This window comes from Chiloscyllium punctatum, chromosome 7 (assembly GCF_047496795.1).
Source record: "Chiloscyllium punctatum isolate Juve2018m chromosome 7, sChiPun1.3, whole genome shotgun sequence".
In the NCBI taxonomy this organism is placed as follows: domain Eukaryota; kingdom Metazoa; phylum Chordata; class Chondrichthyes; order Orectolobiformes; family Hemiscylliidae; genus Chiloscyllium; species Chiloscyllium punctatum.
In genome coordinates, this window is record NC_092745.1 from 99,187,841 (window position 1) to 99,209,405 (window position 21,565).

Sequence of the window (21,565 nt, forward strand, 5' to 3'; positions counted from 1 at the left end):
CGGGATAGGTACGTGCCACAAGTCAAGAGTTATCGATGGGGCAATGGGCAATTATAATGTGATTAGACAAGAATTAGGATGCATAAAATGGCGTAGCAAAATGCAGGGGATGCAGACAATTGAAATGTGGAGCTGGTTTAAGGGACAGATATTGCATGTCCCTGATAGGTGTGTCCCTGTCAGGCAGGGAGGAAGTAATAAGGTAAGGGAACCGTGGTTTACTACAGAAATTGCATCTCTTGTTAAGAAGAAGGAGGCTTACGTGTTGATGAGGCAAGATGGTAAGATGAGGTGATGGAGAGTTACAGATTAGCTAGGAAGGATTTAAAGAGAGAGTTAAGAGGAGCAAAGAGAGGACATGAGCAGTCTTTAGCAAATAGAATAAAGGAGAACCCTAAAGCTTTCTTTAGGTATGTGAGGAATAAAAGGATGATTAGGGTAGGAATAGGGCCCGTCAAAGATAGAAGTGGGAAGTTGAGTGTGGACACTGTAGAGATCGGAGAGGTGCTAAATGAACATTTCTCATTGGTGTTCATTCAGGAAAAGGAGAATATTGTCGAGGAGAATGAGGTATGAGATATTAGACTAGAAAGGATTGAGGTTAGTTACGCACAGGTGTTATCAATTCTAGAAGGAGTGAAAGTAGACAAGTCCCCTGGATCGGATGGGATTTATCCGAGGATTCTCTGGGAAGCTAGGGAGGAGATAGCAGAGCCTTTGGCTTTGATATTTGAGTCGTCATTTTTTACAGGTTTAGTACCAGAGGATTGGAGGATTGCAAATGTTGTGCCATTGTTCAAGAAGGGCAGCAGAGATGACCCAGGTAATTATAGACCAGTGAGCCTTACTTCTGTTGTAGGAAAGGTTATGGAAAGATTTATAAGAGATAAGATTTATAATCATCTAGCAAGCAACAATTTGATTTCAGATAGACAACATGGTTTCGTCAAAGGCAGGTCGTGTCTCACCACTCTCATTGAGTTTTTTGAGAAGGTGACCAAGCATGTAGATGAGGGTAGGAGAGTTGAAGTGGTATACATGGACTTCAGTAAAGCCTTTGATAAAGTTCCACATGGTAGGCTGATGGAGAAAATGCAGAGGCATGGAATTGAGGGTGATTTAGCAGTTTGGATCAGAAACTGGCTTTCTGGAAGAAGGCAGCGAGTGGTGGTTGATGGAAAATATTCAGCCTGGAGTCAAGTTATGAGTGGTGTGCCATAAGTATCTGTTTTGGGACCATTGCTGTTTGTCATTTTTATAAATGACTTAGACGCAGGCATAGGTGGATGGATTAGTAAATTTGCAGACGACACTAAAGTCAGTGGAGTAGTGGACAGTTTGGAAGAACATTACAGGTCGCAGGGGGACTTGGATAAACTGCAGAATTGGACTGAGAGGTGGCAAATGGAGTTCAATGTAGCTAAATGTGAGGTGATGCACTTTGGGAAGAATAACAGGAAGGCAGAGTACTGGATTAATGGAAAGATTCTTGGTAGTGTGGATGTGCAGAGGGATCTTGAAGTCCATGTGCATAGATCCCTGAAAGTTGCCACCCAGGTGGATAGTGCTGTTAAAAAGGCATACGGTGTGTTAGGTTTCATTGGTAGAGAGATTGAGTTCCGGAACCACAATATCATGCTGCAACTATACTAAACGCTGGTGCAGCCACACTTGGAATATTGTGTACAGTTCGGGTCGCCCCATTACAGGAAGGATGTGGAAGCATTGGAAAAGGTGCAGAGGAGATGTACCAGGATGTTGCCTGGTCTGGAGGGAAGGTCTTATGAGGAAAGGCTGAGAGACTTGGGTCTGTTCTCATTGGAAAGGCGGCGGCTAAAGGGGGGATTTGATAGAGACGTATAAGATGATCAGAGGATTAGATAGGGTAGACAGTGAAATACTTTTTCCTCGGATGAGGACGTCAGTTTATATGAGAAGGCGTAACTACAAGTTGAGGGGTGATAGATTTAAGACAGATGTCAGAGGAAAGTTCTTTACGCAGAGAGTGGTAAGGGCATGGAATGCCCTACCTGCTAATGTAGTCAACTCAGCCACATTAGGGAGATTTAAACAATCGTTAGATAAGCACATGGATGATTTTGGGATAGTGTGGGGGGGCGTCGAGCGGAGAATGGTTCACAGGTTGACACAACATCGAGGGCCAAAGGGCCTGTTCTGCGCTGTATTGTTCGATGTTCTAACATGAAACTGTCTATCGTGGCATGATATATTAAAAATAAGCATATTAACTGAATGGTGAGAGATTGCACAGATCCTCAATGCAGTTTGAGCTTGGTGTCTACATGAATGAATTATAGAAGATTAGTATGTGGATAGAGCAAGTATTGAGGAAAGGTAATGGAACAAAGAACAAAGAAAATTTACAGCCCAGGACGTAATGGAATGCTCCTATGTATTTAATTCTTCCAGCAATAAAAAGGTTGGGAAGTTATACTACAGCTATGCAGGGCACTGGCGAGGCCACATTAGGAGTTCAGTGCACAATACTGGTCACATTATTTAAGAAAGGATACACGTATGTTGAAAGTAGTCCTGAGATTTACCAGACTTATATTTGGAATGAGCATGTTATCTAAAGAGGAAAAGGTTTGATAAGCCAGGCTTGTAACCACTGGAAATTAGAAGAGCTAGAGGTGATGCGATCGAAACGTACACAATCCTGACAGGTTGGATGTGGAGAGAATGTCTCCTCTTATCGGAGAATTAAGATCTCAAAGTCTCTGCTTATATGAGAGGTCACACATTTAAAGTAGAGATTAAGCAAAATTTATTGACTCAAAGGATTAGAAGTCTGGAACTCTCTCTCTGAAAGGACAAAATAGTGGAAGCAGAGTCTTTGAACAGTTATAAACCAAAGCTGAATATATTTTATTTAAGCACAGATGTAAGAGGTACTCAGGGATAGGGAAAATGTGAAATTGAGGTTACAGTCAGATTGGCCATGATCTTTTTAAATGGGATAGCAGGTTCAAGGGGCTGAATGATGTGGTCTCAGTTCATTCAATCATAAGCCACTTGGCAAATGTCTAACTACCAGAACTTTCAATCAAGCACCAAGATGCAAGTTGGATGTTGGTAAGAAAGCTGACCCTTCCTTCCTACATGCCCAGAGTCTCTCATCCCTCCATATTTTGCCCTAAAAGTGGCTTTGGTGTGGAAGAGACAGTGTCCATCTCTTTTTGGAAAGTGCCTTTGGAAAGAAGGTTGAGAGAGAGAAGTGATGGATTTTGTTGCGGTGTGTCCGAAGTGGCTTCATGATGCTGTTCTCTATGCTCTACAGACTGTTGTCAGGGATGGACGTTGGGATTAACATCAACTAGAGCTGGAGGACCATCAGCATAGTGAAAAACGCATTTTGATCTTTGCAAAACTCACTGGACCTCCACTGCAAAGAGCTGTTCTTCACCTGTGTTGCAAGTTGGCACATTCCAAGATCTAAGACCATGTTCTGAGGGATGCACTACAGATTGGAGCAGTTGCCAGAGACGCCCAGTGGGGAAAAGTCAGTGCCTAAGTCCTATGAGTCATAATACACCAAGGGATGGAAACGGTATAAATCTTCAGACGGTATGCCGGACAAGGAATTGTGAATATCAAGAGTGCTGAAATTGTATTAAGGTATCTCAGAGGTACACGTGGCGTACAGAAAAGTTGATTATTTTGCACACGGTGAAATATTCAATTTGAAAAGCTTTGCTCATACACTGCCTGCCATGGAATCTATACTGTAAAAATCAAAGGCATTGCAATCATATTGAGACATCTAAAAGTGAACATGGTGGAAAGGAAATTGCATTTTACTACACTTGGTGGTTTTCAAGTCAAAAGGTTTTGTAATGTACTTCTAGAAATATAATGAATAAAGTGCATTCTTGGAGAAAACAGCAAGCCCAAAGTCACCACAGAAGATGCAAATGAGTCATCTTCTTTCTGTTCATGTGCTTTTTATTTGGTTACAACACGCATCAAGGTGCATGGTAGACATCCTCTTGGCTGCTCTTCTCTCTAGCAGCTATAATCACAATGATGTAGTGCAGAATTTGTCTCATTGTCTCTTCTGCTGACTCTTTGGAAAGCTATCTAGTTACTCTTAGGTTCCCTGCTTTTATAGAGACAATATTTCAGGACTTTAAGTATTCATCAACTTTTCCTTTCATAATTAGTATATTACACACAGATACTCTTCCAAATGATTGAGAATTGTCAACAAATTTTACTATTGCTGAAAAATGTTCCCTAGTGATGATTAGAAAGGGCAGCTATTTTTTTTTAAATCTATAAAATCAACATTCTTCTTAAATTATTTGCTTTTCTCAATAATAGAATAGTTACTATTAGCATCAGAAAAGAATACAGACAAACGTAGGTGGTCATTTCACACCCTCTCGAAGAGCTTTTTTGTTTCCCTCCCAAAATTATAGAGAGAAATATATAAAAGAAAAACAGGTTTTAAATCTTGGGACAACCATCAAAGCAATTCCATATTATTAATCTTACAGTCTACATAAATAGTTTGATGTAAGCTTCTTGCTGCTAATTAAATTCAAAGGATTTAGACTGTAGTAATACTCAAAGGCAAATCAGTTCTTATTGCAAATGAAACTAAACAACTAGGGAGCAATAGGTGTTTTTCAGTCCTTCAAACCAAGGGGCTGGAAACTTGCTGAAAATTATAGAACAGAACAAATACAAGAAAGATCAAGCAAGAAGGTTAGATCTTTTATTTTTAAAATGTTGTTTAACTGCAGTGTTCCAGCTTACCTTATTCGATAAATAGACTGGGGTTGTTTTCCTTGGAGCATCAGAGGCTGAGGGGTGACCTTAGAGAGATGTATAAAATCATGAGGGGCATGGATAGAGGAAATAGACAAGGTTTTTCCCCCTGGGGTGGGGGAATCAAGAAAGAGAGGGGCATGGTTTAGGGTGAGAGAGACCTAAAAGGGACCTAAGGACAACTTTTTCACACAGAGGGTGATGAGTGTATGGAATGAGCTACCAGAGGAAGTAGTGGGGAGGCTGGTACAATTACAACATTTAAGAAGGCATCTGAATGGGTATATGAATAGGAAGGGTTTAGATGGATATAGGCCAAGTGGTGGCAAATGGGACTACATCAATTTAGAATATCTGGTCAGCATGGACGAGTTGGACGGAAGGGTCTGTTTCTGAGCTGTACATCTCTATGACTTGGTGAAAGAATAAAGAAATCTTGTGAATACTCTACCTGCCCTCCTTTTGTGCTCTTTTTTGAACATCTAAAAGCAGTAATTGAATTTCTTGTCTAAGCAGATCTTTGATTGCAGGAGACTCTGGTAGGGCTGCACGTGAAGCTTGCAATTGAGAAACTGTCAATCTGGTTGCTCTCATCCCTTGCCATATTTCCATTAAAGTGGACACCTAAAATAGAGACCAACATACAAAGCTATAAACAAATGAACAAGTTGATTGCCGCACTGAGTGAATAACTAGAAAATAATGGCTAGCCAAGAATGATGATACTTCACTGGGGCACACTAAGTCTGTAACATATTAAGGAGTCACATAGCAATCTAAATTAGAGCAGTTTAACTCCAACAGTTTTTTTTTGACAAGCTGATTTTAAATGCACATTTTAGGCTAAATTATTCCACGTAGTATGAAATTCTATTTTTGGAGTTTGATTAATTGAAAGTTCATGCCATTTGAAAACAATAATTTTCAGTGGATTTCTGTGATCACGTCGAAAAGAAATGGGCTGTTAGAGACCAAATCAGCATTTCCCTTGCCCTCCCACACCCCAAACCCCACCAAAATATTTCATGGAGGTAGCCTAGACCCTAACTTTTACTTTATCTTAAAGGCAAGTGTAAGGTGCTGTGTTCCAGATAACATATGATTAAATTGGTCCACAGCTAAGCTTAGAGTCATAGAGATGTACAGCTCAGATACAGACTCTTTGGTCCAACTTGTCCATGTTGACCAGATAGGCTAACCTAATCTCGTCCCATTTGCCAGCACTTGGACCTTATCCCTCTAAACCCTTCCTATTCATATACCCACCCAGATGCCTTTTAAATACAGGGAGAACTAGTTATTTGGATACAGATTTGGCACAAAGGTGGTGGTGGAGGGTTGTTTTTCAGACTGGAGACCTGTGACCAGTGGAGTGCCATAAGGATCAGTGCTGGGTTCACTACTTTTCATCATTTATATAAATGATTGCGATGTGAGCATAAGAGGTATAGTTAGTAAGTTTGCAGATAACACCAAAGGTGCAGTAGACAGCGAAGAAGGTTAGCTCAGATTACAACTGAATCTTGATCAAATGGGCCAATGGGCTGAGAAGTGGCAGATGGAGTTTAATTCAGATTAATGCGAGGTGCTACATTTTGGGAAAGCAAATCTTAGCAGGATCTATACACTTAATAGTTAAGGTCCTTGGGAATGTTGCTGAACAGAGACCTAGGGTGCAAGTTCACAGCTCCTTGAAAGTAAAGTCACAGGTAAATAGAATAGTGAAGGCTGCGTTTGGTATGCTTTCCTTTATTGGTCAGAGAATAGAGTACAGGAGTTGGGAGGTCATGTTGCCGCTATACAGGACATTGGTTAGGCCACTGTTGGAATATTGCGTGCAATTCTGCTCTCTTTCCTGTTGGAAAAATGTTGTGAAACTTGAAAGGGTTCAGAAAAGATTTACAAAGGATGTTGCCAGGGAGCTATAGGGGGAGGCTGAACAGGCTGGGGCTGTTTTCTCTGGAGCATAGGAGGCTGAGGGGTGATCTTATAGAGGTTTATAAAATCATGAGGGTTATGGATAGGATAAATAGACAAAGTCTTTTCACTAGGGTCGGGGAGTCCAGAATTAAAGGGCATACGCTTAGGGTGAGAGGGGAAATATATAAAACAGGCCTTAAGGGAAACTTTTTCACACAAAGGGTGTTACGTGTATGGAATGAGCTGCCAGAGGAAGTGGTGGAGGCAACGTTTAAAAGCCATTTGGATGGGTATATGAACTGGAAGGCTTTGGAGGGATATGGGCCAGTTGCTTGCAGGTAGGACTAGATTAGGTTGGGTTATCTGGTTGGCATGGACAGGTTGGACCGAACGGTCTGTTTCCCTGCTGTTCATGTCTATGACTCTATAACTCTAAATGCTCTCATTGTACCAGGCTCCACCATTTCCTCTGGAAGCTCATTCCATACAGCGACCACTGTTTGTGTGAAAACGTTGCCCCGTAGGTCCCTTTTATATCTTTTCCCTCTCACCCTAAATCTATGCCCTCTAGTTCTGGACTCTCCCATCCCAGAGAAAAGATCTTGTCTATTTATCCTATCCATGCCTCTCATAATTTTATAAACCTCTATAAGGTCACCCCTCAGCCTACGATGCTCCAGGAAAACACCCCCAAGCCTATTCAGCCTCTCCCTATAGCTCAAATTCTCCAAATCTGGCAACATCCTTGTAAATCTTTTCCAAAAGTGACCTAACAAATGCCTGTACAGCCACAACATGACCTCCCAACTCCAATACTCAATGCTCTGACCAATACAGGAAAGCATATGAAACTCCTCTTCCACTATCCCATCTACCTGCAATTCTACTTTCAAGGAACTATGAACCTGCACTCCAAGGTCTGTTTGTTCAGCAACACTCCCTCGGACCTTACCGTTAAGTGTATAAGTCCTGCTCTGATCTGTTTTTCCAAAATGTAGCATCTCAAATCTATCTAAATTCAAACTCCCTCTGCCATTCTTCGTTCCATTGGCCCATCAAGATCGCGTTGCACTCTGAAGTAACCTTCAAAGTTTGGGAGAAGATTTGTAGCTCGGGTGCTCGTTGTTGTGGTTCTGTTCGCCGAGCTGGGAATTTGTCTTGCAAACGTTTCGTCCCCTGTCTAAGTGACATCCTCCGTGCTTGGGAGCCTCCTGTGAAGCGCTTCTGTGCAGTTTCTTCCGGCATTTATAGTGGCCTGTCTCTGCTGCTTCCGGTTGTCAGTTCAAGCTGTCCACTGTAGTGGCCAGTATATTGGGTCCAGGTCAATGTGTTTGTTGATAGAGTCTGTGGGTGAGTGCCATGCCTCTAGGAATTCGCTGGCTGATCTCTGTTTGGCTTGCCCTATAATGGTAGTGTTGTCCCAGTCGAATTCATGTTGCTTGTCGTCTGTGTGTGTGGCTACTAAGGATAGCTGGTCGTGTCGTTTCGTGGCTAGTTGGTGTTCGTGCATACGGATCGTTAAATGTCTTCCTGTTTGTCCGATGTAGTGTTTTGTGCAGTCCTTGCATGGGATTTTGTATACTACATTGGTTTTGCTCATGTTGGGTATCGGGTCCTTTGTTCTAGTGAGTTGTTGTCTGAGCGTGGCTGTTGGTTTGTGTGCTGTTATGAGTCCTAGTGGTCGCAGTAGTCTGGCTGTCAGTTCAGAAATGCTCCTGATGTATGGTAGTGTGGCTAGTCCTTTGGGTTGGCATTTCTGAACTCTTTCAGAAGAGCAGGTAGGGCTTCACCCTGAACTCAATAAAGAGGATTTCCTTGCAGAAAATGGAGAGCTCAACTGAGAAGGCCTTCCATACAAACGTCTTTAAAAAAATTCTCCAACACTTACAGTGATCTGTCATTGACCTCTTTTAAAGAAATTATTCCAGGCTATTTCCATAAGACTTGAAATCAATCAATTTTTCTACAATCAAAATTTGAATCCTCTCAGAAATATTAAATACAATGTATCGTAACATCATGAATAATCCAAGTTAAACTGCTGGAGGTTAATTTCCAGAGGAATTGCTTGGAATGTTATGTTAACTAAATATAGAACTACACTTAAAGCATACTGTGAACAGCTCTCGTCATCGGAAAACCTACAAAAATTATTTATAAAAGGATGATGCCTGAACTGACGGATTTATATTTTAGATTAGATTAGATTAGTTACAGTGTGGAAACAGACCCTTCGGCCCAACAAGTCCACACCAACCCTCCGAAGAGCAACCCACCCAGACCCATTCCCCTACGTTTTACTCCTTCACCTAACATTACAGACAATTTAGCTTGGCCAATTCACCTAACCTGCACATTTTTGGACTGCGGGAGGAAACTGGAGCACCCAGAGGAAACCCACGCAGACACAGGGAGAATGTGCAAACTCCACACATACAGTTGCCTGAGGTGGGAATTGAACCCGGGTCTCTGGCACTGTGAGGCAGCAGTGCTAACCACTGTGCTCCCACCATCAAACAGGAAAGGCTGGAAAGGCTAATGTTCCTCTATCTAGAAAGGAGAAGGCTGACAGGTGGCTTAATAGAGAGCTTTAAAATAATGAAACAATATAACTGGTTAGCTGGGTAGGTGATTCTACTGGTGAGGTTCCAACTCAAACTGGTTCATTGTTTACATCTAAATTTGTTAAAGCTCGCTTGGCTTTCCTACTAAAATGAGAGAACAAGAAAAAATTAAAGTATTAAAGATCCTTTATTGATTGCTTCTCACCACGTGGCAGGGGAGCCCAGCAATCCCGAGTGCGTGCTTACACACTAGGTAGTGCAGCAGGCACTCTCCCGTGTAATTACACAAGGCTGTTTATATCTTTTTATAAAAGAGGCATTTCCTGCAGTTTCGTGTGCAACTGCCCCCCAATTCAGTTACTGCTGGGACATGTTGGGGCAGGACTACTGCTGGGACATGTTGGGACAAGCCTTTGTTTTTTATTTTCTTTGTTGACACTTGGCCATGCCCAAGCTAACCACACCCTGCTCCGACACGATTTTGTTTAACATATCAGTTATATCAGTTTCAAAAAGTTTCATATGGTAAGAGATTAGCAACAGCACAGATGTTTACGTGGGTTTTCAGCTATTTGTTAGATATGATCTCACATAGCTCTCTAGCAGTATTGCTGTAGACAATCGGACAGATCTAACTGATAATACACTATTAAGCAACAAACTTCAGGCCACTATTAGAATTGAAGATATTTTAATGTTAGTTACATCCGTCCCAATGGAGCTCCAGATCTGTGTGATGATACCATGGCTTTAAGTGTGTTTTGTCCTTTTTTTTGTGAAGAAAGGTTGAGACCAAGATACTGAGCTGTCGGCTCAAAGCTAGTAAAGTAAATAGATTACGTGGCTTTGGGTTTTTTTTAAAACAAGTTGGAACAATAGAAGCAGCCTGGTCAGGCTCCCACAGAACTAGGATTTGTAGTTTCAGCTTTCCTGCAGTTGCTGGGGTCATGAAGCCGAATATAGAAGTTCTTATTCCTCTCTCTCTCTCTCTCTCTCTCTCTCTCTCTCTCTCTCTCTGTGTTACAGATAAAAGCCAAGGTTCTCTTATGAATGCAAACAAAACAACTCAGTGTAAAAAGAAAACAATACAGTACAGATCAACAAGTAAAATGTAAAATTAGATAACTTCAGGAAAGCTCAGAACAAATTAGATTGTAAATTAACACATAAGGAACATAACTTACAAAAGGCCTTAAATATCAAACACTTTTTGTGATGGGGGTGAGGAAGAGACAGAAAATCCTCTCCTGCCCTTACTCTCTCATCACTGCCTCCTCACCTCTTCCCTTCATTTTGCCCACTTCTCAACTTTATTCCAGCCTCTACACAGCTTCCCATTCAACTCCATGCTCTCCTTCAACCCTCCCCTATAAAGCTAATGTTTTTGGGGAAAATACATTAATCTCATACAAACGCCTTAATTCAATATCTAGTTAGTTATTTGCGTGCAATTATGTCCCCAATGATCCAACATTTACTAATGTGGTCACAGCATGTTTATAAATATATCTACAATCTTTCCAAATTGAACACACTACCACAATGTGAAAAAGTACTTTGCTTAGGATTTAAACTAAAATACATTTGAAGGAAACTTCATTTTTTGAACTTCAATTCAAATCCATTCCAAACAAAAGGACAACATTAAAAAGATCTGAATGGTAAAAGTCTCTATTAGCTTCAAGTGAAATTCCAGAAAGAGAAATTCAATAAAACATCCAACAGGAATAGAAAAGCAATTGGAAAAAGCTATTCCACAGAAGGATCCTTACTCAAGTTTTATAGATGATCATAGCATTCCTGATACATCAAGAATATAGCTCCCAGTTTCCAATTACACTTTTAATGCTCAAAGACATGATGAAACTTTCAGTCACCATACTATACTCTACTTTTTTGATAACTGTCTTTACTCTATGACACTGAGCAAAAATGCATTTAAGAAAAATCCTACCGTTTGCACCTGCTGTTCAGTATTAAGTGCATATCAAACATGTTAAGGCTTGTAATTTAAAGTAGCAAATTTAAGAACAGGAATGGGCCATTCATCCCTCAAACTTGCTCCGTATTCAATGAGATCACCATTTATCCACCATTGCTTCATACGTCTTAAAACACTTAAACTAAAAACTACTTTTCTTAATCTTTCATGTAATTCTCTATTAGTTTATCATTTCCTTTTTTAAAAAAAACAAAAACATTGTTGGGAAAACTCAGTACTCCTGGCAGTGTCGGTGGGAAGAAAGAAAAGTTAACATTTCAAGTCTGGTGACTATCATTTTTGAGTTTCACCAATAATTTTTGTTTTTGTTCGTTTCACCAACATCTGCAGTTCTTGAAGTGTATTTTCTTTTTACATTATGACTTGTGTATAAATGTTTATTAATGGCATGAAAATGTGCACTTAGAGTGCCTTTAACATAGAAATATCCCAAGAACCTCCACAGAGTCATAATCAGAACAGAAGATCTGGATGTGGGTTTGCTCGCTAAGCTGGGAGGTTCATTTCCAGACATTTTGTCACCCTACAGGTAACATCATCAGTGGGCCTCAGGCGAAGCAGTGTACATGATTCCTGCTTTCAATTGATATGTTTGCGTTCGTTTGGGTTGGTGATGTCATTTCCTGGGGTGATGTAATTTCATATTCTCTCTCTCAGGGGGTGGTGGATGGGGTCTAACTCGATGTGTTTGTTGATAGAGTTCAGGTTGGAATGCCCTGCTTCTAGGAATTCTCCTGCGTGTCTCTGTTTGCCTTGTCCTAAGATGGATGTGTGGTCCCAGTCGAAGTGGTGTCCTTATCTGTATGTAAGGATACTAGTGAGAGAGGGTCATGTTGTTTTGTGACTAGTTGGTGCTCATGTATCACGGTGGCTAGTTTTCTGCCTGTTTGTCCAATGTGGTGATTGTTACAGTCCTTGCACGGTATTTTGTAAATGGCATTAATTTTGCTTGTTGTCTGTATAGGGTCTTTCAAGTTCATTAGCTGCTGTTTTAGTGTGTTGGTGGGTTTGTGGGCTATCATGATGCCAAGGGATTGAGTAGTCTGGCAGTCATTTCTGAGATATCTTTGATGTAGGGGTGAGTGGCTAGGGTTTCTGGACGTGCTTGTCTGCCTGTCAGGTTTGTTCCTGAGAAATCAGCGGACTGTGTTCATTGGGTACCCATTCTTTTTGAATACACGGTATAGGTGATTTTCCTCTGCTCAGCGTAGTTCCTCTGTGCTGCAGTGCATGTTGGCTCGTTGAAATAATGTTCTGATGCAGTTTCGTTTGTGGATGTTGGGATGATTGCTTCTATACTTCAATATTTGGTCAGTGTGTATTGTTTTCCTGTAGGCGCTGGTTTGAAGCTGCCCATTGGCTGTTCGCTCTACTGTGATATCTAGGAATGGCAGTTTGTTGTTGTTTTCCTCCTCTTTAGTGAGTTTTATGGCAGTAAGGGTATTACTGGTGATCTTGAAGATTTCCTCTAATTTGTTTCGATTAGTGATGACAAAGGTGTCATCCACGTAGCAGACCCAAAGCTTGGGTTGGATGGTTGGCAGAGCTGTTTGTTCGAGTCTTTGCATTGCTGCCTCTGCTAAGAACCCTGATATTGGAGATCCCATGGGTGTTCCGTTGGTTTGTCTGTAGGTTGTGTTGTTGAAGGTAAAGTGTGTGGTAAGGCATAGGTCCAATAGCTTGATGATACTATCCTTGCTGATGAAGGTAGTAGTGTTTGGTGTATGTGTCTTTGGGTCTCTAATAGTGTAGTCAGTGTTTCCTTGGCCAGGTTAATAGTAATTGATGTAAACAGGGAGACCATTTTGTCATCCTCTTCTATCTTAGTATCTTTGATGGCCTTCAGGAATTCTTGGGTGGAGTGGATGGAGTGGCGCGAGTCTTCTACTAAGTATTTTAGTCTTTGGTGTAGCGCCTTGGCTAATCTGTATGTTGGTGTTCCAAGTAGCGAGACTATGGGTCTGAGACTCACTAAGAACAGAAGATATTAGAAAGTGAGAAATTCTTGGTGAAAGTAGTAAGTTTTTAAAGGGAACTTTAAAGGATAAGGAGGAGTATTGGATGAGAATTTAACAGCATGGGTGCCAAACATCCGTATACAGTCGTTAATGGTAGGGCAAAAGATAGAAAGAATCCACAAGAAGCCGAAGTCAGAAAAATAAATTGAGACATTATTAACAGTTGGATGCAGTTGCAAAGGTAGGGAAAAACAAGTCCCTGAAAAGATTTAAACAGGTAGACAAGCACTGTAAACTGATGAGGTTGAAAATAAATGTAGGAAAGGACTGACTAAGGAGTATAACTTTGTGTGAGATAGAATGGAATAGTAGAGTCTTGGATGAACTAAAGTCCAACATTTAAATTCTTAAAACTATAGCTCATCCAATACTGATTGTAAAAAAAGTAGCCAGGCAATGGAGGAGGCAAACTAAAACTGAGCCCCATCAACATATATACCAGCTAGCAACATATCTTCAGCGGGTAGAGGCTTAGCGGTCGAGGCTAAGGCTCCAGTACTAGGAAACACCGGAGGTAAAACGTATGCAGGCAAGATGGAAAACAACTGTTAGAAGATGGAAACCAGATAAACAAGAACTGATGTAGGAATCACAAAGTTAATGCTGGACTGTGTAAAACTGATGAAGGGCTTATGTCCAAAATGTCGCTTTGCTTGCTCTTCAGATGCTACCTGACCAGCTGTACTTTTCCAGCACCATATTCTCGATTCTGATCGCCAGCATCGAGAATCCTCACTTTCTCCTCATTAGTGTAAAACATGTAATTGTTACATGACTACCAATGCTTTATTACCATTTTCTGATTGGCAAACAGTAACTATTGGGGTACCACACAGAGCAGAACTAGAATTACCATATATGTTCATTACATTTAGTTCCATCATCTAAATCATATCTCAAAATCTGCAAATGACACAAAATTGTGTGGAGATGTGAGCTGTGAGGAGTGAGAGATACTTCGGTGTGACAGCTACAGGTTGAGTGAGGTGGCAGATATAGTCTAAGTGGATAAATATTGGTAAGTGGATAAACTTTGGTAACAAAAATAAGAAAGCAGATTATTGCTTGAATGGCTGTAAACTGAGCCATGGGAATGGTCAACAAGACCTGGGTATACTCATGCACCAGTTGCTGAAAGAAAGCATGCAGGTATCGCAGGCAGTAAAGGCAGCAATCTATACATTGGCCTGTACACAAACAAGCACATCTTGTTGCAATTATACAGGCATTGGTGAGGTCATATCTGGAATATTATGCAGGGTTTTGGTCTCCTAATCGGAGAAAGGATGTTCTTGCTATAGAGGGAGTGCAACGAAGGTTGACCAAATTGTTTCCTGAATGGGAGGACTGACATATGAAAACAGACTGAGTCGGTTAGGATGGTGCTCACTGAAGTTTAGAAGAGGGGAATCCCACAGAAATGTATAAAATTCTAACAGGACTGGACAAGTTACATGCGGGAATGTTTTCCCAATTGTGAGTCAGTCCAGAACCAGAAACTATGGATAAGGGGCAAATATCTTTTCGGGCTTGCGTTAACTGGTCAGTACACTAGAACATCATGTGATGATACAAGACATTGTGAGGTCACTTTTAGAATTGTGGTTGCCCTTTTACAGGGAGGAAGTTGGTAAAACTTGCAAATCTTTTCTGCACCCTTTCAAGAATGTTGCCAGGATTGGAAGGAGGGGTGGAATAGGCTAGGGCTATCTTTTACCCCTGGAGCATCAGAGGCCGAGAGGTGACCTTATAAAGGTTTTTAAATCACGAGGCGCAGGGATAGTGTGAATAGCCAAGGTCTTTTTCCCTGGATGGGGAGGGTATTCAAGACTAGACAGCATAGGTTTAATGTGGAATGGAAAGATTTCAAAAAGACGCTGAGGAATAACTTTTTCAGACAGATCATGGGGTGTGTATGGAAGAAGCTACCAGAGGAAATGGAGGACACAGATACAATTCAACATTTAGAAGGCATCAGGATGGGTTTTAGAGGGATATGAGCCAAATGCTGGTAAATAGGACTAGGTCAGAGTGGGATGGCTGGTCAGTACAGTCGAGTTGGATCAAAGGGTCTGTTTCCACGCTGTATGACTATGACTCATAACAAAGATGAGGAGACATTTCTTCTTTCAGACAGTGGTGAACTTGTGGAATTCACTATCACTAAGTGGCTGAGATGAAAACACAATCTTTTGGCCTCAACCATTTTCAGTGGTAATGAATTAAAGTAGGAGACAGATAGTGTTGTTATTACTAAAAGGATCAAGGGATATGGGGAAATGGAGAGATTAGGATATCAAGCTTAATGATCGGCCATGATCATATTGAATGACACAGCAGGCTAGAGGGGTTAAGTGGCCCACTCCTGCTCATATTTTTTATGATCCTATATGTAAAATAGGCTGCCAATTCACTCTCTTTTCACATTAAGTCAACATCTACTCTCCTTTTACATTTCATATATCTGTAAAGCTGACATAGCCTTACCACACCGTAGGAGGTGACAGATGGTGGTTTAATCCAAGGGTCACCAGACCACAGACAAGGGGAGAGGTTGAGAAAGAGAGAGACTCATTCATGGTAACCTCAGTTGTTGCAGGAATTGAACCCAATGCCATTGGCATTACTCTACATCACAAATCAGCTGGCCAGCTAACTAATCTAACTGAGCTTCAAATATTTGAAGTGTATCTACAAGGAAATAAGGCACTGCACAAGGAAGGTCGAGTGCTTTATCAATATCTTGACCAAAAGTTCAGTTTCCTACTGGAAACACATCCCATATGCAGTATTCTGTGTTTTTGTATATGCAGAACTACTTATAGCCCAAATGATAGATAAATATGCAAATATTTAAGTAAATATTAGCAAAGTCACTTACTACTTATTGGCATCCTAGTTATTTTGCTGAATGGAATTATTTGTGCTGTAGATACAACTAATCGAGAAATAATGATGCTGTGTCTACATTCTAAACTGCAGTCAGTCAATCTCACAGCTTGCAGATCCATCAATATGAGCTTTGTTTTACAGTTTTAAATTGCGTCAAATGGAAATGCTTCAGTAGCCATGTCAAGTGAACTATTGAGGTAAGCATAAAGGGACAGGGAAATGAAGGGCGTAGAGGTTAGACATTTTCTGTTTATGTGAAAGACAATTCAAATTGTTAACCCAGTTCTGGTTAAGCAGCATTTTCTTTCTGGAAAGGAACACATGAAGAAAGCTGTTTAGTTTTAATACCCACAGTGGCCTCTCTATATTCCAGTCAACATTACTTAAATTAGGCTTCCAAAAAAAATAAAGACATATTCTGAAGAGTAATGTAGTCCAGATAATACACAATTGATACCCCTTCCTTTTGTATAGGGACATATCTAGTTCATAGTTACAACATCCACAATGTAGCATGAGAGTATAAAGATGCAAATATAATCAATATTTAAGTGTCACTACAATAAAACCCTTTTATGATTGCAGAACTGGTGTGCCTTCCCTGTGACTTTTGTTTTAAGACTGCTTTATTTATCCTGGCCACATTTATTTTATAAAACTGGCCATTGGGGAGGAACTATAGTGTGATAAGTAGGATACACTAGTTTAGGCACCCAGCATGAATAAATCACCTACATTGCTCAATGATAGATCGTGCTTGCAACAAGCGAGTTTCCCTGTTGCAGTTTAAATAGACCAAGTCTATATTGACGTTTCCATTTCTCAGCAGCTTTGCCACCAGTACGTTGATTCCACCTCTTCCCTTCCTCTGCCTTGATCTCCATCAATGCTACCTGCCAACTTACAGATGGTGGAACTGACTATCTTTTGCACAAGAGTTCAAAAGCCTCTGGGAGGCGTGCAGGTATACTGTGTACACAGGTGCCACATATAAAGGAGAGGTGCAATGACAACATGCTTGGGACAGAGGGATTACAGCAAGTTAAAGTGTGTGTGTTTTTGGGGGTGGTTGCACAAAATTGAGAGAGCTGGAGCAGGGGTGATTGCAAGGAGGCAAAGGGAATGTGCAACAGCAGAGTGGGCAGTTACCAAGAATTGCAAAAGGAGGAGTAGGGGAATCAAGAGTTGTGACATCAGGAGGAGAATCATGATAATGAGGACAGAGAGGATTCATAGAATCAGAGTCATACAGCACAGAAGTAGACCCTTTGGTCCAACTGATGAAGTTTCCCAAACTAAACTAGCCCCAATTGCCTGAATTTGGCCCATATCCCTCTCAAGCTTACTTGAGAGTCCAAATGTCCTTTGAATGTTGCAACTGTATTTGCATCCACAACTTCTTCTGGCAGTTTATTTCACATACAAACCATCCTGTGTTAAAAAAAATTGCCCCTCACGTCCCTTTTTATATCTTTCTCCTCGCACCTTAAAAAAATATGTTCCCTAGTTTTGAACTGCCCCATCTGAGGGAAAAGACCTTTGCTATTCATCTTATCTATGCCTTTCATGATTTTATAAACCTCTATAGGTCATCACTTAGCTTCCAACGCTCCAGGGAAAACAGCCCCAGCTTATTCAGCCTCTCCCTGTAACTCAAACCCTCCAGTCCCATCTGAGATTCGACCAACTATGGTGGGGTCGTCAGCATACTTGTAAATGGCATTAGTCTGGTATTTGGCGACACAGTCTTGGGTATACAATGAGTTCAGTAAGGGCTGATTATGCACCCTTGGCGGGGGGGGGTTGCGCTCCAGTGTTAAGTGTTAGTGACAATGAAATATTGTCCCCAATCTTCACGGATTGTGGCCCTAGGTGAGGAAACTGAGGATCCAGTTGCAGAAAGTGGGGCTTAGTCCGAGATCACTAAGTTTAGTGATCAGTCTCAAGGAGATAACAGTGTTGAAGGCTGAACTGTAGTCAATGAGTAGGATTCTTACAGAGCTGTTCTTGGGATGAGTGAAGGGCAAGTGATATGGCATCCGACATGGATCTGTTGGTCCGACAGGCAAATTGGAGTGGGTCAAGAGTAGTGGGGAGGCTGGAGTTGATTAATGCCATAGGCAAAATTGAGGACTGCAGCTGCTGGAGATCAGAATCTAGATTAGAGTCGTACTGGAAAAGCACAGCAGATCAGGCAGCATCTGAGGCGCAGGAAAATTAACATTTCGGTAAAAAGCCCTTCATCAGGAATGATTAATGCCATGACCAGTCTTTCAAAGCACTTCATGGCCACTGAAGTTAGGGCCACTGGGCAGTAGTCATTGAGATATGTTACATGAATCTTCTTAGGCACAGGGATGATTTGGCCCTCTTGAAACAGGCAGGGACAGTGGGCTGCTGCAGGGAGAAGTTGAAGATGTCAGAGAAGACATCTGCCAGTTAATATGCACATGCTCCGATTGCATGGCCTGGTACTCCATCTGGTCCCATCGCTTTCCTTGGATTCACACGAAGGAAAACTGATCTGACCTCTGCTGAGGTGACTGTTGGGTTAGGTTCATCAGGAGTTACAGTCATAGAGTCATAGAGATATACGGCATGGAAACAGACCCTTCCGTCCAACCCGTCCATGCTGATCAGATATCCCAACCCAATCTAGTCCCACCTGCCAGCACACGGCCCATATCCCTCCAAACCCATCCTATTCATATACCTATCCAAATGCCTCTTAAATGTTGCAATTGTACCAACCTCCACCACTTCCTCTGGCAGCTCATTACATACCTGTACCACCCTGTGTGTGAAAAAGGTGCCCCTTAGGTCTCTTTTATATCTTTCCTCTCACCCTAAAATGATGCCCTCTAGTTCTGAACTCCCTAACCGCAGGGAAAAGACTTTGCCTATTTACCCTATCCATGCCTCTCAATTTTGTAAACCTCTATAAGGTCACCCCTCAGCCTCCAACACACCAGGGAAAACAGCCCCAGCCTGTTCAGCCTCTCCCTACAGCTCAAATCCTCCAACCCTGGCAACATCCTTGTAAATCTTTTCTGAACCCTTTCAAGTTTCACAACATCCTTCTGATAGGAAGGAGACCAGAACTGAACGCAATATTCCAAAAGCAGCACAGTTCATTGTGGAGGTTCTTTAGGGAGCACTTGCTGATAGTGCTGGACAGGTTTGTCCCACTGAGGCAAGGAGGGGTTGGTAGATTGAAAGAACGGTGCATGATAAGGGATGCAGAATATCTCAGCAAGAGGAAGAAGGAAGTTTATTTAAAGGTTGAGGAGGCAAAGATCACACCGGGCTCTGGAAGGTTACAAGGTAGCAGGAAAGAACTAAAGAATGGACTTAAAGCTAGAGGGGGCATAAGAAAGTTTTAGCAAGTCAGATTAAGAAATACTCGAAGGCATTCTACACTTACCTGAGGAACAAGGTGGCCAGAGTGAGGGTAGATTAGATTACATTACAGTGTGGAAACAGGCCTTTCGGCCCAACAAGTCCACACTGACCCGCCAAAGCGCAACCCACCTATACCCCTACATTTACCCCTTACCTAACACTACGGGCAATTTAGCATGGCCAATTCACCTGACCTGCACATCTTTGGACTGTGGGAGGAAACCGGAGCACCCGGAGGAAACCCACGCAGACATGGGGAGAATGTGCAAACTCCACACAGACAGTTGCCCGAGGTGGGAATTGAATCCGGGTCTCAGGCGCTGCGAGGCAGCAGTGCTAGCCACTGTACCACCGTGCCACCCACAAATTATTAAACTCAAACAGCAGGATTAGAACCCAGGTCCCCAGAACATTATCTAGCTCTCTGGATTAACAGCACAGTGATAATACCACTAGGCCATCACCTACCCCTTAAGGAAGTGGAACATGCGGGCATCGATCCCACTATCTCTCGCATGCAAAGCGAGCGCTCTACCATTTGAGCTAGTCCCCCCTGTAGGGCTGGACAGGGATAGTGGAGGGACTTATGCCTGGAGTCAGAGAAGATAGGGGAGGTCTTAATGAATACTTTGCTTCAGTATTTACTACTGAGAGGGACCTTGACGTTTGTGAGGACAGCATGAAACCGAGATGCTCAAACAGGTTGACATTAAGGAGGAGGATGTGCTGAAAATTTTGAGAAACATAGGGATAGATAAGTCCCCTGGTCCAGACAGGAGATACCGAAGGTTACTACAGGCAGTGAGTGAAAAGATTACCGCACCGTTGGCGATAATCATTGCGTCCTCACTGTCCATTGGAGTATTGCCAGATTGGAGGGTGGCAAATGTCATTTCCTTGTTCAAGAAAGAGAATAGGGATAATCCTGGGAACTACAGACCAATTAATCCTACATTTATGGTGGGCAAACTATTGGAGGGGATTTTGAGAGACAGGATTTATGATTACTTGGAAAACTATAGTTTCATTAGAGATAGTCAGCATGGTTTGAGAAGGGCAGGTCTTGTCTCACAAGCCTTGTTGAATTCTTTGAGGATGTGACAAAATAGACTGATGAAGGTAGAGCAGTGGATGTGATGCACATAGATTTTTAGCAAGGCATTTAATCAGGTTCCCCATGGTAGACTCAGTCGGAAAGTAAGAAGGCATGGGATATAGGGAAATCTGACTGTCCAGATACAGAATTGGCTAACCAATAGAAGACAGACGGTGGTCGTAGATGGAAAGTATTCAGGCTGGAGCTTGGTGACCAGTGGTGTTCTGCAGGAATTGGTTCTGGGTCTTCTGGTCTTTGCGATTTTTACAAGTGACTTGGATGAGGAAGTGGAAGGGTTAGTAAGTTTGCCAATAACAAGGTGGTTGGTGGAACAGTGGATCGTGTGAAGGGCTATTGTAGGTTGGAATGGGACACTGACAGGATGCGGAGCTGGGCTGAGTGTGGCAGATGGAGTGATTCATTTTGAAAGGTCGAATTTGAATGAATGATACAGGGTTTCAGGCAGGATTCTTGGCAGTGTGGAGGAGCAGAGGGATCTTGAGATCCCTGTCCATAGACCCTTAAAGTTGTCACCCAAATTGATAGTTGTTAAGGTGGCGTATGGTGTGTTGGCTTTCATTAGCAAGGGGATTGGGTTTAAGAGTCATGAGATTATGCTGCAGCTCTGTAAAGTCCTGGTTAGATCCCATTTGGAATGCTGCGTTCAGTTCTGGTCACCTCGTTATAGGAAGGATGTGAAAGTTTTAGAGCCGGAACAGAGGAGATTTACCAGGATGCTGTGGATTGGAGAACATGTCTTATGAAAAAAAAACAAAGTTGAAGCAGGTAGGGATGGCTTTTCTCATCGGAGCAAAGGAGAATGAGCGCGGACTTGATAGAGGTATACAAAATGACGACAGGCATAGATGGAGTGGAT

General features: G+C 41.9%; 1 protein-coding gene across 4 annotated transcripts in view; it reads right to left on the bottom strand.

The window, feature by feature from the left end:
- Positions 1-21,565, bottom strand: part of ccdc24 (coiled-coil domain containing 24) — a 94,667-nt gene that overhangs the window by 50,624 nt on the left and 22,478 nt on the right. For all 4 annotated transcript variants that reach the window (XM_072574420.1, XM_072574423.1, XM_072574421.1 and 1 more), the window contains one exon: positions 5,246-5,418. In XM_072574420.1, coding sequence (XP_072430521.1) covers positions 5,246-5,418 — 173 coding nt within the window. The remainder of the gene's footprint in view (positions 1-5,245; positions 5,419-21,565) is intronic.